At 42.7% G+C, this 13,247-nt stretch overlaps 1 protein-coding gene across 1 annotated transcript in view; it reads left to right on the top strand.

Moving 5' to 3' along the window:
* The first annotated feature begins 414 nt into the window (after positions 1–414).
* Positions 415–13,247, top strand: part of PATL1 (PAT1 homolog 1, processing body mRNA decay factor) — a 31,548-nt gene continuing 18,715 nt past the window's right edge. Inside the window, exons 1-7 of the mRNA XM_021684879.2 lie at positions 415–605; positions 2,494–2,605; positions 10,049–10,263; positions 10,564–10,644; positions 11,246–11,440; positions 12,380–12,481; positions 12,945–13,034. Of these exons, the coding sequence (XP_021540554.1) occupies positions 591–605; positions 2,494–2,605; positions 10,049–10,263; positions 10,564–10,644; positions 11,246–11,440; positions 12,380–12,481; positions 12,945–13,034 (810 nt within the window). The 5' untranslated portion in view covers positions 415–590. The remainder of the gene's footprint in view (positions 606–2,493; positions 2,606–10,048; positions 10,264–10,563; positions 10,645–11,245; positions 11,441–12,379; positions 12,482–12,944; positions 13,035–13,247) is intronic.

Genomic DNA, 13,247 nt, shown 5'->3' on the forward strand with positions numbered 1-13,247 from the left:
AATTCAGCCCCTTTCGATGACCTGCACCTGCCGGGCTTTTCCCCCTCTACTCCGCGCACAGGGTGTATCGCGAGGACAGCCGAGCCCCCCGATGACCGTGCTGGTCGCTGGAAAAACAGCCCAGGAACCTCCATTTCTCCCAGCCCGGGCTCAGCCTGGGTCTCTCCAAAGCCACATCCTGTGACAATCACAGGGGTTTTCTCCGCCCCGTCGGTGACGGAAAACTCGTGACTCGGGCCTGAGCGCGGGGCAGGCGCAAAGAAGCCAGGGGCGGAGCTGCGAGTCCGGCTCGCGAGGAAGCCCCCGACGGGCGGCGCGTGCGCAGTCTCTCTTCACGGGACCTCCTTCCCGCCGCTGACACTAGGAAGCGGGACGCGAAATCTGTCCCCGCGCAGCCGCCGCGCAGGGCGCCGACCGGGGCGGCCGCCCTCCCCGAGGCGCGCCTCTGCACGTTCCCACGCACGCTCCGGCGTACGGCGGCGGCCAGGGGTCGCGAGCCGGTGGAGGACCCGCGCGCGGAGGACCGGGGAGTCAGCGCTTCTTCCCTCCCTCCCCCACTCCCCTCCCCGCTCCCTCCCCCCTCCCCAAGAATGTTCCGCTACGAGGTGAGCTCTTGCGACCGGAAGTGACTCCTCCCTCCCTCCCGCGCCCCCTTTCCTCTCTCACCCCCCGCGCGTCCGTCCCGCGCCCCTGGGGAAGGAGGGGCTGGCAGCGGGACCCCGGGGGCCGAGTAGAACGCGTGGGGCCTGGGGTCGCGGGTTTAATCCGAAGGCGGTGAGCCGGCTCCAAGGGGCGGGACTGTCCTATCAGTGGCCGCTGGGGAGAGTTGGCCTCTGTTTTGGGGTGGGGAGCGTCCGTTAAGTGCTGTAACCAGACCATCCCCTGCCCCCACCCCGGGAGGAGCCGCGGAGGGGAGAGCGTTGCACCCACCCCGTGGTTCTTCTTGAGGGAGAGTCTCCAAGGAAAGCCTAGAGACACGTTTCCCGCCTTGGACCCGGAACCAGCTCCCCTCCAGTTACACACACACCCGTCCGCACGGGCACCCAGCGTGGGGGGGGGGGGGCGGGGGGCGCTGGACTTGCCCTTTACTGAGGCCCGAGACTGTTTACCAAAGAGGGCTCCGAGTTGGGAGGGGGCGTGTCCCGCGGAAGTTCTGGGCGAGTGGAGGAGACGTGGGTTTGGTGACCATCCCGGGAATGTAGCAATAGTCGAGAGTCCTGACCTGCCACTAACTCACTGTATGACCTTGAGCTACTCTTAGTCTCCGGCTATAAAGTTTCTAGATTTGTAGACTGAGAGGACTGCTCTGGGTGATCCCTAAGGGTCTTTATAATTTAAAAAAGCAGTGATTTGGTTAAGTAGATCTTTGTGATTTGGAAAGGAGTGTAGCTAGAAGTTGCCTCTGATGTGGAGGCAGTTGTATGCCTGCTTTGTGGAAGTTTGGAAGGGCTTAAGACGGGTAGAATGGCCATTCGGCCTAACCTTGCTTTTGGGAAAGCCTATTTAAGGAGGTTGCCTGGCAAGGTGTATCACAGACCTGCCTGTTGATATGTGGTATTGTGATTCTGAGTCTTTGCAAACTGGGGACACATGTACTTCATAGGAATGGTTCAAGACCAAACTGACTTGATGTAAACATGGAGATGATGAGGTGCAGTGGGCAGAGTTGCCAAAAGAAAAGAGAACTTGGAAAATAAGAAATTAGTTGAAAACTGAAGTGGAGCGGGGTAATATTTAAAATAGAACAGACCTAAATTATTGCGGTGATAACTAGCATTGTTTAGCAATCTATAATCTTTGCCAAATCTTTGCCTCATTTAATCCTCACAACTCTCTAAGGTATCATCCCTTTGTTACCACTCAGAGCCTAACACAGAGCTGGAGACACAGTAGGTACTTAAGAGGTATTTAATGAGTTAACCAGAATATGACTTAATCAAGTTTGCACCACTTGTAAGAATGGGGCCAAAACTTGAACTCACCATATCACAGCTTTTCCAGAGTTCACTTAATTGGGGTTGAAAATTTAGCTTTCTGTTTCATCACCAGAGTTTGGGCCTACAGAAAACAGAACGGGGGGGAAATGAAGAGAAAGCTTTAAAAGGACATAATAGTTGAAATTTTGACATGAAAATGAGGAACATGATACTTTTGTTGAAAAGTATACATAAAACTCAAAATAATGATAAAGTGTGCATTTTGAGTTGTCATTACTATTCTAACCAGTGATGTCAAGAAAGTTGGGGGCCTAATTCCTTGGTTGCGTGAAGAAATACTACTATTAGATTCTTGATAGAGAAATGGAGTGTTTGGGAAAAGAGAAACTGAAAGAAGATACTGCCATTTTCCAATGTCAGTAAAATTGGGGGTAGAAAAAATGCTGTCTTTATAAGAGGTCATAAGCTATTCTGATCATTGGGAAGATAAAATGAACATTTTTTAAATGAAAGTGTGAACTTCATGAATAGATAATCTCTTTTCTCTTTTTTTTAGTCTTTAGAGGATTGTCCTTTGGATGAAGATGAAGATGCATTTCAGGGCTTGGGAGAAGAAGATGAAGAGATTGATCAATTCAATGATGATACATTTGGGTCAGGTGCCGTTGGTAAGTGACATCTTTCTCTTATAATGTCATCTTGGTCTCTTGCTCTTCAAATGTTCTTTTTTGTAAGTGCTTTGTCTTAGGAGTAACTGCATTCACAAATTTAGCAAAATATTCTATTCTTGGTTTCAGAATAGTTCAGTCTTCACTGGAAGCATCTATCTCAATCCCCTGGGCCCCTTTTTTGCCTCATATATGTATAAAACCCAGATGTTCTCTGAGCCCTGTGCCTTCCAGCTCTATTATCTATGGCTCTAGGCTGATGCTATAAGGCATGCAAATGGTTAGACAAGTAGACATCTTATAAAGATTTAAAATAATCCTAGAAGAAGGAAATTTTAATTTGTGGAACATGTAACTTTTGGAAAACTCGTAGACTAAAAGAAAACTTGGACTTGGGTGTGTATGTTTTAAAACTCAGCTAACCATTGATGTATTGCATGACCCCACTATTGCCTTACATAGTATCATCAATAAAATAAAAAGAATTTTATTCAAAGAATTGTGGTATAGGAAGTCTTCTTAAGTTAGAAAAGTGTTGTGCACAGATGAAATTTTCTCATCCCAAGATGTAGATAAATATTTTAGGAGTTGTTAAAGGGTAAAAAAATTAAAGAGCCAGACTAAACTTAACATGGCTCAGAGTTATAATAATCTAAAATGGGAAACTTAGGCAACAATTTTGTATGATAAAGTTTGAGAATTAGAGCTCCTAGAGCAAATATACTAATAAAATGTGTTTTCAAAAAAGAAGTAGGTAAGAGTTAATGCAAATATTTTTGCTTTAACCATTGGTGTTGAAAAGTAGCAATAACTGTTTCTGCTGGGATGTGTAAATATGTGTGATTTCTTTGGAATCAGCATTTCTGTCTATGCAGCAAATATTCAAAGTTAAGTAGCAAGAGGAAATTCCACAATAGTGACTGATCTTAAGATGTTGAATATCAAAAACAAATAAAAGGTCTTAAAGGTGTGATAATGGTTACTCATTTTGCAATGATGTGAGTAGCTTGAATTTATTAAAACTTAGACTGAGCTGAATTAACTGGAAAAAATGAGAAAGCATAGTATTGTTAGTCAAGGTTTACAAAATTCAGTAGAGATTAAAACTGCCACTATCAGGAGCAGCAAGAGAAGCACTTAAGGTAGAAGCGAGACTGATTACAGAAGGAAACCAAAGACCTTTTGGATCATAGCCATAGTTTAGGAGATGAGAGCCTCCAAGAGGATGACATGATCTAAGATGCTGTTCTCTCTCCATGGAGATCACTGGGAAAGAGATGCAGAATAGCATTGCAAATGCAAGGAACTGATGCGAATTGCAAATTGTTTTTGGAAGTTAGTTTAGTAATAACCTGTAGGATACAATAGAAGTTACAAACATTGTGTGCTTGTTTCTAGAGCTCCTTTTCTTTTAAAGTATTGTACTGAATGTTATTGTTTTTTTAGCAAATTCCTCAGGATTAAATAAAGTTGATGGAATTGATCTAGAGATATTATATTAAAATGAGGGCGCCTGGGTGGCTCAGTTGGTTAGGCGACTGCCTTCGGCTCAGGTCATGATCCTGGAGTCCCGGGATCGAGTCCCACATCGGGCTCCCTGCTCGGCGGGGAGTCTGCTTCTCCCTCTGACCCTACCCCCTCTCATGTGCTTGCTCTCTCTCACTCTCTCTCTCTCAAATAAATAAATAAAATCTTTAAAAAAATAATAATAATAATAAAAATGAGGTGGCATACTAAGATGTCCTCAGTTTTGAACCTGGACAGAAGAGAAATAGTCTCATCTCTTCTCATTGACTTCCAGCATGCTATGGACAATCTTTTTCTGCTTCTGTGTTCCTCACAAGTTGGGGAAAATACTGCCTTAAAAGGACATTAGAGTGTACAAAACTGTATGTGATATGGTAGGAAAAAGAAAAGTTCACACACGTTGAAAAAGCCCCTAGGGTTACATGGTAAAAGAACAGGTAGTAAGAAGTAAAGGCAGTGAAGTAGCATATGGTTAAGAAAGTGATTAAGTAAGTGATTAAGAAAGACTTTTCTTGGTCAACAAAGTTTATAATGGAGAAAAGATTTCCAAATATGAATCCTTCTAATATATACGAATTATAAAGTTAAAATCTTTCTTGGGGGAGAGAGAGAGAGTCTGCATATGCACACGAGTTGGGGGGTAAAGGGAGAGAGAGAATCTTAAACAGGCTCCATGCTCAGTGCGGAGCCCAATGCAGGGCTCGATCTCAGGACCCTGAGCCAAAATCAAGAGTTGGACATTTAACTGACTGAGCCATCCAAGTGCCCCTAAAGTTAAAATCTTAATTCTTCAGGGGCGCCTGGGTGGCTCAGTCGGTTGAGTGTCTGATTTCGGCACAGGTCCTGATCTCAGGGTCCTGGAACCAAGTCCCGTGGCTGGCTCCTTGTTCAGTGGAGAGTCTGCTTGGTCTGCTTGTCCCTCTTCCTCTACCCCCCCCCCACTCCGCCCCCCCCCCCCCCCCGCACTCATGCTCTCCACACTTGTGCATGTGCGCGAGCTCTCTCTCTCTCAAATAAATAAGTAAAATCTTTTTTTAAAAAAAACTTAACTCTTCATAATATCTTGATATAAATATTGCACAGATTTATTTACTAAAAAAAATTGCTAAGTCAACCTGTGATTTGTTTAATGCACCGTACAGGTAGATAGACAGCTGGTGTAAAGAATTTAAACCAGGAGGTAAAATGTCAGGCCTTTGACATATGTTATGGTTTGATAGTTTTTAACTCAAAGAGTGGATGTTTTGAATGATACTTGTTAGTAGTTATTTTAAGTCACTGGCTACTAATGCTCTGATGTCATCTTTCCTTAAGAAACTAGTCCTTGGGCGCCTGGGTGGCTCAGTTGGTTAAGCGACTGCCTTCGGCTCAGGTCATGATCCTGGAGTCCCAGGATCGAGTCCTGCATCGGGCTCCCTGCTCATCAGGGAGTCTCCTTCTCCCTCTGACCCTCCCCCCTCTCACGTGCTCTCTCTCTCATTCTCTCTGAAATAAATAAATAAAATCTTAAAAAAAAAAAAAAAACTAGTCCTTGTCTTCTCCATGGAAAAATGTTTACATCATCTTAGAGCAGTAAATGGTCACAGTAATCTCAATTCATTCTCTAAAAATAAAAGTTTACACTTACACAGTGCTTATTATCTGCTATGCACCATTCTAAGTGTTTTATATTTATTATTAATCCTCACAAGAACCTGGTGAGGTAGGTACTATTATCTTCCTCATTTTAACAAATGAGGAAGGAAAGTATGAGAGAGGTGAAGTAATTATAAATACAATCAGGGTAAACTACCAGTTATGTTTAAACAAAAGTCCTTGAGGAATCTCTGGGAATCTCCTGCCTCTGCTTGGAAGGGGTCCCCATTCTTTCCACTTCTGTTTTATTGATAGCTGCTATAATCTTTAGGGACTTCGGTTGCCTTAAAATTAAATCACCTGTACTTCCTTTTCATGTTGTGTGTATTCAGAAATATTCCTGAGATAGACAGCAGCTGGTGGGGGAGGGGGTGTGTGGGTGGATTCAGTAACCTGTCACATCAGGATATAAATTAATTAGTTGAAGGAAAACAAATACTACTTTTTCTTCATTTCTCTGGTATTCCTTTGCCTACCCTTTATCATTCTGACCATTGTGGATTGAGGTCAAGCGTTGGCATATCTAAGTAACTTTATTTTTAGGTCATTTGAAAAAGATACGAGTGAAGTATCCTCTAATGGTAAAGATGTGTGATCTCTTGGCATATTGCTTCACATGAGTTTTCACAAGAGCAAGGAAAACCTAAAATGATAATGATGGGATTCTGTGGCATAGATTCCTTTGCTTACATGTTTGAAACAGTAACAGTCAATTCACAACAGAGCCGTACTCACAGAATATGGCTATTTAACCAGTGTTTTTAAATTAAGGACAAACTATTCATCTTTGGTAGGATCTGATAAACTTAGTAAGCACGAGTATGGGACGTGGTGAATGAAGACAACGCAAATTTAAGAACTCTTCTGCATTAGAGCAAACCACTAACAAATTAACTTCTTAAATTGGGGAAATGTAAAAAAAAAAAAATCCCCTCATTCAGGATTATAGAGTCCCCATTTTTTTTGGCATCACTGAGTTAGTAAAATTGCAACAAACAATCTATCCTTTAAAAACGTGCTCAGCTTACTCTTCCTTAGCAAAGATGACACAAATATTAATGTCACAATTGATTTATTTTTTAATTTAAATTCAATTAGCCGACATACAGTACATCATTAGTTTTTGATGTAGTGTTCAGTGATTCATTAGTTGCATATAACACCCAGTACAAATGATTTTTAATAACACGAATCTTTAAGAATATTTTTCCAGATAACTGATAATTTAAATTAATACTGTAGTTTTCATCTAAAGTGAGTTTTTTTCTTTACCACAAATAGTACATTCAGATATACCACAGTGCCCAAAGACTAGACAGTGGTTCTCATCATACCAAATTATACATCTGGAAGTCTCCCTTCACTTGCTTTTTGGATCACTAGTGTTATGTGATACATTGTTATGAAATAAAAATAATGAATTTTAAGGATTTAAGGGACTTACTTAGCCTACTTAATAAATATTTGAATAAGATGTTAAGATATATATAATACTACGGTATTAATCATTACATTCAAAATTTGCAAATAATCCAAATTTCCATCAGTAAGAGATAAGTTAAATTAGTATATCAATAGAATAGAATCTTAAACAGCATTAAAAAGAATGAGATAATGTTATCAATAGTTACATGCAAGTGTATGTACATGAAAAGTGTCCAAGATGTATTGCTTAAATAAAAAGAAACAAGTTAAACTTTATAGTATGCATTTTGAAAAACTTAACAACCTGTAGAATTCTGGGGAACTTTCTAAGCTACATATTTTTGTGATGTTTACATTTTTAATTAATGTGTATTTTCTTTGTAAGCAGGAAAAAAGATAATTTTAACAAGTTGTACATGAGCCCCTCAGAAAATTGTCAATAAATCTAAATCTTTTTTCTTTTTTTTAAGTGGCTACCATTTATTATACCCTTCGTGTATACCAGGCACCTTTTTCTTTTCTTGTTATGGTGCTTCCAGTTCTTCTTTCCCCTTTTTTTTAATGAGGTATATAGAGAAATTATGTGAGAAGGATTGCCACTGAGGACACTTGCAGAAAGAATTCTGTGTTTTTATGTTAGTTATAAAGAGAATCATGGGGGTGCCTGGGTGGCGCAGTCACTTAAGTGTCTGCCTTTGGCTCAGGTCATGATCCCCGGGTCCAGTCCTGCGTGGGGCTCCCTGCTCAACAGGGAGTCTGCTTCTCCCTCTGCCTCTGCCCCTGCTTATGCACTCTCTCTCTCTCTCTCTCTGACAAATAAAATCTTAAAAAGAGAATGATCTGTTATCCCTTTCTGTTGAATTTTATAGGGCATAAAGAACGAAACTAAGAATAAAGTATATAGGAATACATGGGGTTTTTGTGAGTTTGAAAGTCTTGCATGTTTAGATGAGGTGAAGATAGCATTAAAATGAAAAGATTATTTAGGGAAAGCTTCCATGAGGAGGGAAAGATAATCTGAATTTGAATGCCAAAAGGAGCAAAATAGTGCGTAGAGCTTTTCTAGTGGAAGCAGAAGGGAGCGATGAGATGGAGGAGTACTGGAATGACAGAGTGATGGAAATAAGGTCTAGTTTTGAGAAGCTGATGGAGGGCTGTGAAGATTTTTACCTGTGCTGAGCAGGACTCAAAACTAAAGCTGCATCGGCATACAAAGTGAGAAAACAAGCGAGTGCCAGTGCTACAGACTATATAGGAGTGTACAGGGATAGCCAGGGTGTTGTTAACGTGGAAGAGGACCGGACCCAGGTCCGGGTCACCATCACCTTCGCCCCAGCGTTGCTGCAGTAGCTGCCCGGCAGGCCTCCATGCTTCCAGTGTTTCTGCTCCTTTCCCCGCTCATCCCCCACATCCCGAATCTGTTCTCAATAAAGCAACCAGACTGTTTCTGTCAAAAAGTCAAGCCATATCAAAACCTCTAGTGGCCCCCCATTTCAGTCAGAGTGACCCAAAAGGCCCAAAAGGAGCTCCCTCCTACTGCCTACTTGGCCTCATTTTTTTCCTGCTCTTCTTCCTTGATCATTCCAGTCCAGACACAGTCCTTGCTATCTCTCAAGATCGTCACTCGTCTTTAAGTCCTTTCTACAGACTGTCCCTCTGTGTGGAACACTTTTCTCCCAGATAATCCACATGGCTAACTATCTTACCCTTGAATCTTTGCTCAGATGTCACCCTCACAATGAGGTGTACCTCTGACGATCCCATTTAAGGTTTTCAACCTGCTTTTCCTCCATATGCCTATAGCATTTCATTTCCTGATGTAGTATCTAATTTACTTATTTGTTAAATTTATTGTCTATTCTCTGTCTCTTCCCTGCTTGAAGGAAAGTTGTAGGAGGCCAGGGATCTTTTTTTTTTTTTCCCCAAAGATTTTATTTATTTATTTGACAGACACAGCGAGAGAAGGAACACAAGCAGGGGGAGTCGGAGAGGGAGAAGCAGGCCTCCCGCGAAGCAGGTAGCCTGCGAAGCAGGGAGCCTGATGCGGGGCTCGATCCCAGGACCCTGGGACCACGACCCGAGCCGAAGGCAGACGCCCAACGACTGAGCCACCCAGGCGCCCCGGAGGCCAGGGATCTCTGTGTCTTTTGTACACTGATCTATCCCATGTCCCTAAAACGTTAACACATAATAGGTGCTCAACACATATTAATTGAATGAGATAAATGGATTGGAGAGCTTGTAAAAAAGATGGCAGGTGTAATCTAAAAGAACGTGTATGCTAATACAGTGAGTTTTAACTTTTTCCCTGATATGTCATAGACTCTCAAAACCAGGGATGCCTGGGTGACTCATTAGTTAAGCATCTGCCTTCGGCTCAGGTCATGATCCTAGGATCCTGGGATCAAGTCCCTCATCGGGCTCCTTGCTCAGTGGGGAGCCTGCTTCTTCCTCTGCCTGCCGCTCCCCCTGCTTGTGCGCTCGCACACACTCTCTCTGACAGATAAATAAAATCTTCAGGAAAAAAAAAAAAAAGAATCTCAAAACCAACGGGTTGTTGTGTACATACCTATCACCAGTTTAGAAATTATTTTCAGAATACAGTTTGGATGCCACTGGTAACCTGTTAAGCTTTATCACTCTAAGTGCTTGAGTTATATTCCTCCTGGTATGATGTTATTAGTCCTTAATAGTGAAAAGCCCACTTTCCTATGCCCCTTAGTTTAACTCTTATTTCATGTCTCTAAGTGGAAATTTACTATCTTCTGAAGTTAGAATCGTTTATTTGGTTAACAGAAGAATTTCATAAAACTTCTAGTCTCAGTATGAACTATATTTCTTATGATTTCCTTACAGATGATGATTGGCAGGAAGCACATGAGCGCCTGGCTGAATTGGAAGAGAAGCTGCCAGCAGTTAATGAACAAACAGGCAATGGAGAAAGGGATGAGATGGACTTGTTGGGTGACCATGAGGAGAATCTGGCAGAAAGGCTCAGTAAGATGGTGATTGAAAATGAGCTAGAAGATCCAGCTATCATGAGGGCAGTGCAGACCAGGCCAGTTCTGCAAGTGAGTAAGTTACTCTGATTTGAGAACTATCACAAACTAGTAATTAAGGTAAAGTATTGAGCTGTGCCATTTTGTTTCATCTGCTACCCTGAGAAACTTGCATATACCATAGAAAACTGTTAATATAATTCCTGATCACAGCAGTTGAAGGTAGGGAATAATGTATCTTCTGGAACACTGTAATTTCGTCTTCTCAAGCAGTTGAGACTCTCTGGGAGCCTTGTTCACCGAAAGCAGGTAAATTGTCCAGAAAGCTCTCACTATTCCAGACTTTGTGTATGTGTTTTCCTTTTTTGTTAGCCCCAACCAGGAAGTCTCAATTCCAGCATCTGGGATGGATCTGAAGTTCTGAGACGAATCCGAGGGCCACTGATTGCTCAGGTATTAAGCATTTTCTCTTTATGCAAATTCCTAGTATCCAAAAACTCCTGTCTTGATCCTTTCCTTACTGAAACAATGTATAGATGTATATCATTTGCCGTTACGTTGATTACTTAACCCAGTGCTCATAGCTGTACTGGTTGATTGTACACTTACTCAGCCTCCAGGCAATGCTCACTTGACTGTGCTTTATTTTGAAAGGCTGAAAGGGAACCATTAGAATTCAGATTTGTTAGCTTATAATTCAAATTTCTTAAGTGTTTCTAGGCAAAACCACAGGAATGGAGACGAGATCAGTATCTACCAATGGTTGGAGGTGGTGGGAGGGCTTGACTGCTAAGGGACACTACAGTAGGAGTTTGGGGAGTAACCAAACTGCTCTGTTCTTGATCATGGCAGTAGATCCATGAATCTGTGTATTTATCAAAATTCAGAGGAGTGTACACCGAAGAGAGGGAATGTTACTGGATGTGAAATAAAATTTAAAAATAATTTCTCAAGATGATTTTGGCATCTGTACAGATTACTAAAACAATTTAAGGTGGCTATGGGCTAATTTTCTCTCTCTCTCTCTTTTTTTTTTAACTATTTCTTCAATTAGGAAATGCCTACGGTGTCTGTATTAGAATATGCCCTGCCTCAGAGGCCCCCACAGGGTCCAGAAGATGATCGAGACCTTTCTGAGCGCGCATTACCACGGCGGTCAACTTCACCTATCATTGGGAGTCCTCCTGTTAGAGCTGTCCCCATAGGCACCCCACCTAAGCAGATGGCTGTACCCAGCTTCAACCAACAGGTACCTCTCATTAACAGGCACTCAGCCCAGGATATTGGGAATCTGGGCAAAATTATTTGGGAAGTTGGCAATGCTGGGAGGAGGGTGGAAGTTTTGGGTAGGCATTAGATGAGAAAGAGAAATAGCCAATTAGAGGAGAAGGTAGTACAAATAAGCCACACATTCCCTAATGCCCTTTGCTGGTGCTGCTCCTGTTGCTGCTGCCTTTTAACTGGGGGAGAAAAAGGGTAGTTAGCCACATGTAGTGTATATATCCTTTTCCAAGTGTTTTGCTGGCTGCCCACAACATTGGCAGAGAGGTAACTGACAGCCGGGGGGGAGTGGGGACACACAGCATTGTCCACATCCCTTTTTACCTTTAAGATATCCCTGCTTTCCCTAGAGCCTGTGCAGTCCTGTTCCATAGACTTTCCTCCACCTGAAACCAGCAGCTGAAAAGGAAGGCCAATTTGGAAGGTATGGGGGGAGGGTGGTGTTGGTATGGCCTAGTTAGGCTCAGTATTCTATGAAACGGTGGAGTCACAATGTATCACAAAAGAGCTGAGCATGGCGGCCATATCACAGGGGCTTCAGAATAGGACTTAGTTAATCCTCCAGCTTTCTTATCATTCCTTCTCCCTCACTGCTACCAAAATAATATCCTCTTGCAGAGAATTTGCAAGTCAGAATATCTGTTGGTACCTCCCTCAGATAGCATGGAAGGGTGGGGATAACTGGAGAATTAGCTAAATCTTCCTCAGTTACAAGTGGCACGGTGCTTGGTGTTTACGAGAGGAAGTGACCAAAGGTTCTTACGTGAACCCATAGCTGTAGCGATTTGCTTAGAAGTAGGGCTTTGCATTGAGTTCTGTGTCTCTACCAGTACTTGAGGGGAGGGAGTGTAGGTGGAGGAAAAACTGACTTCATTGAGTGTAGTTGTGTATATATTTGTCCTGATAGATCCTGTGTCCGAAGCCTGTCCATGTCCGACCCCCGATGCCACCGCGTTATCCTGCTCCCTATGGTGAGAGAGTGTCTCCAAACCAGCTCTGCAGTGTCCCGGTATGTCCCTTCACAACCTGATGAAAACGTGCAGCCTATGGTTCCTGATCGCTACCAGTATATAGACATCTCCTAAATTAGGTGTGCTTTTTATAGTCTCCATACTTGAATTTCTGGATCTTACGGTCCCCAGGTCAGAAGGCATGGTTCATCATGTTCAGTTGTTTCATACCTGAGTTGGGTTTTTTTATCTTCAAAAATTTACACCCAGCATGGTCGTCTGGCTTCCTGCTATTTCATCCCCTCATCCTACCGCCTCCTCCTTCAGGTTACATGATCATAGTGCTCCCTGATTTCTAGCATTGCTCTCTTTCATATTCCTTCCATAGCCAGCTTGACGATACAGTTTGAGCATTTTTATATCCAAGTTTATGCTGCATTCCTACTAAATTCCTTTATTGTATCGATTTACCTGTCTCACAGACTGTGTATAATGCTTTGTCTTTTTCTCTTTTTTCCCTAGAATTCTTCCCTACTCGGTCACCCTTTCCCTCCTAGCGTTCCTCCTGTTCTCAGCCCTCTCCAGAGAGCACAGCTTCTTGGAGGAGCACAGGTAAGCCTGTGAGGAGCCGAACCCGTGAAGAGCTCTCTTGCTTTCCTAACATTCATAGGTGATCTCTCTCTGCTGTTAATCAGGCTCTACTGCCTCTGATTTTTTCCTTCACTTTTCCAAACAAAGTTATTGATGGAAACAGTGTTCACTTTTCTGTGGATAAAAGCAAGAGGCCTTGCTGATTCACTAAATCTGAGATCTTGTCCCTCTTTC

The sequence above is a fragment of the Neomonachus schauinslandi genome, chromosome 11 (assembly GCF_002201575.2).
Source record: "Neomonachus schauinslandi chromosome 11, ASM220157v2, whole genome shotgun sequence".
NCBI classification, from domain to species: domain Eukaryota; kingdom Metazoa; phylum Chordata; class Mammalia; order Carnivora; family Phocidae; genus Neomonachus; species Neomonachus schauinslandi.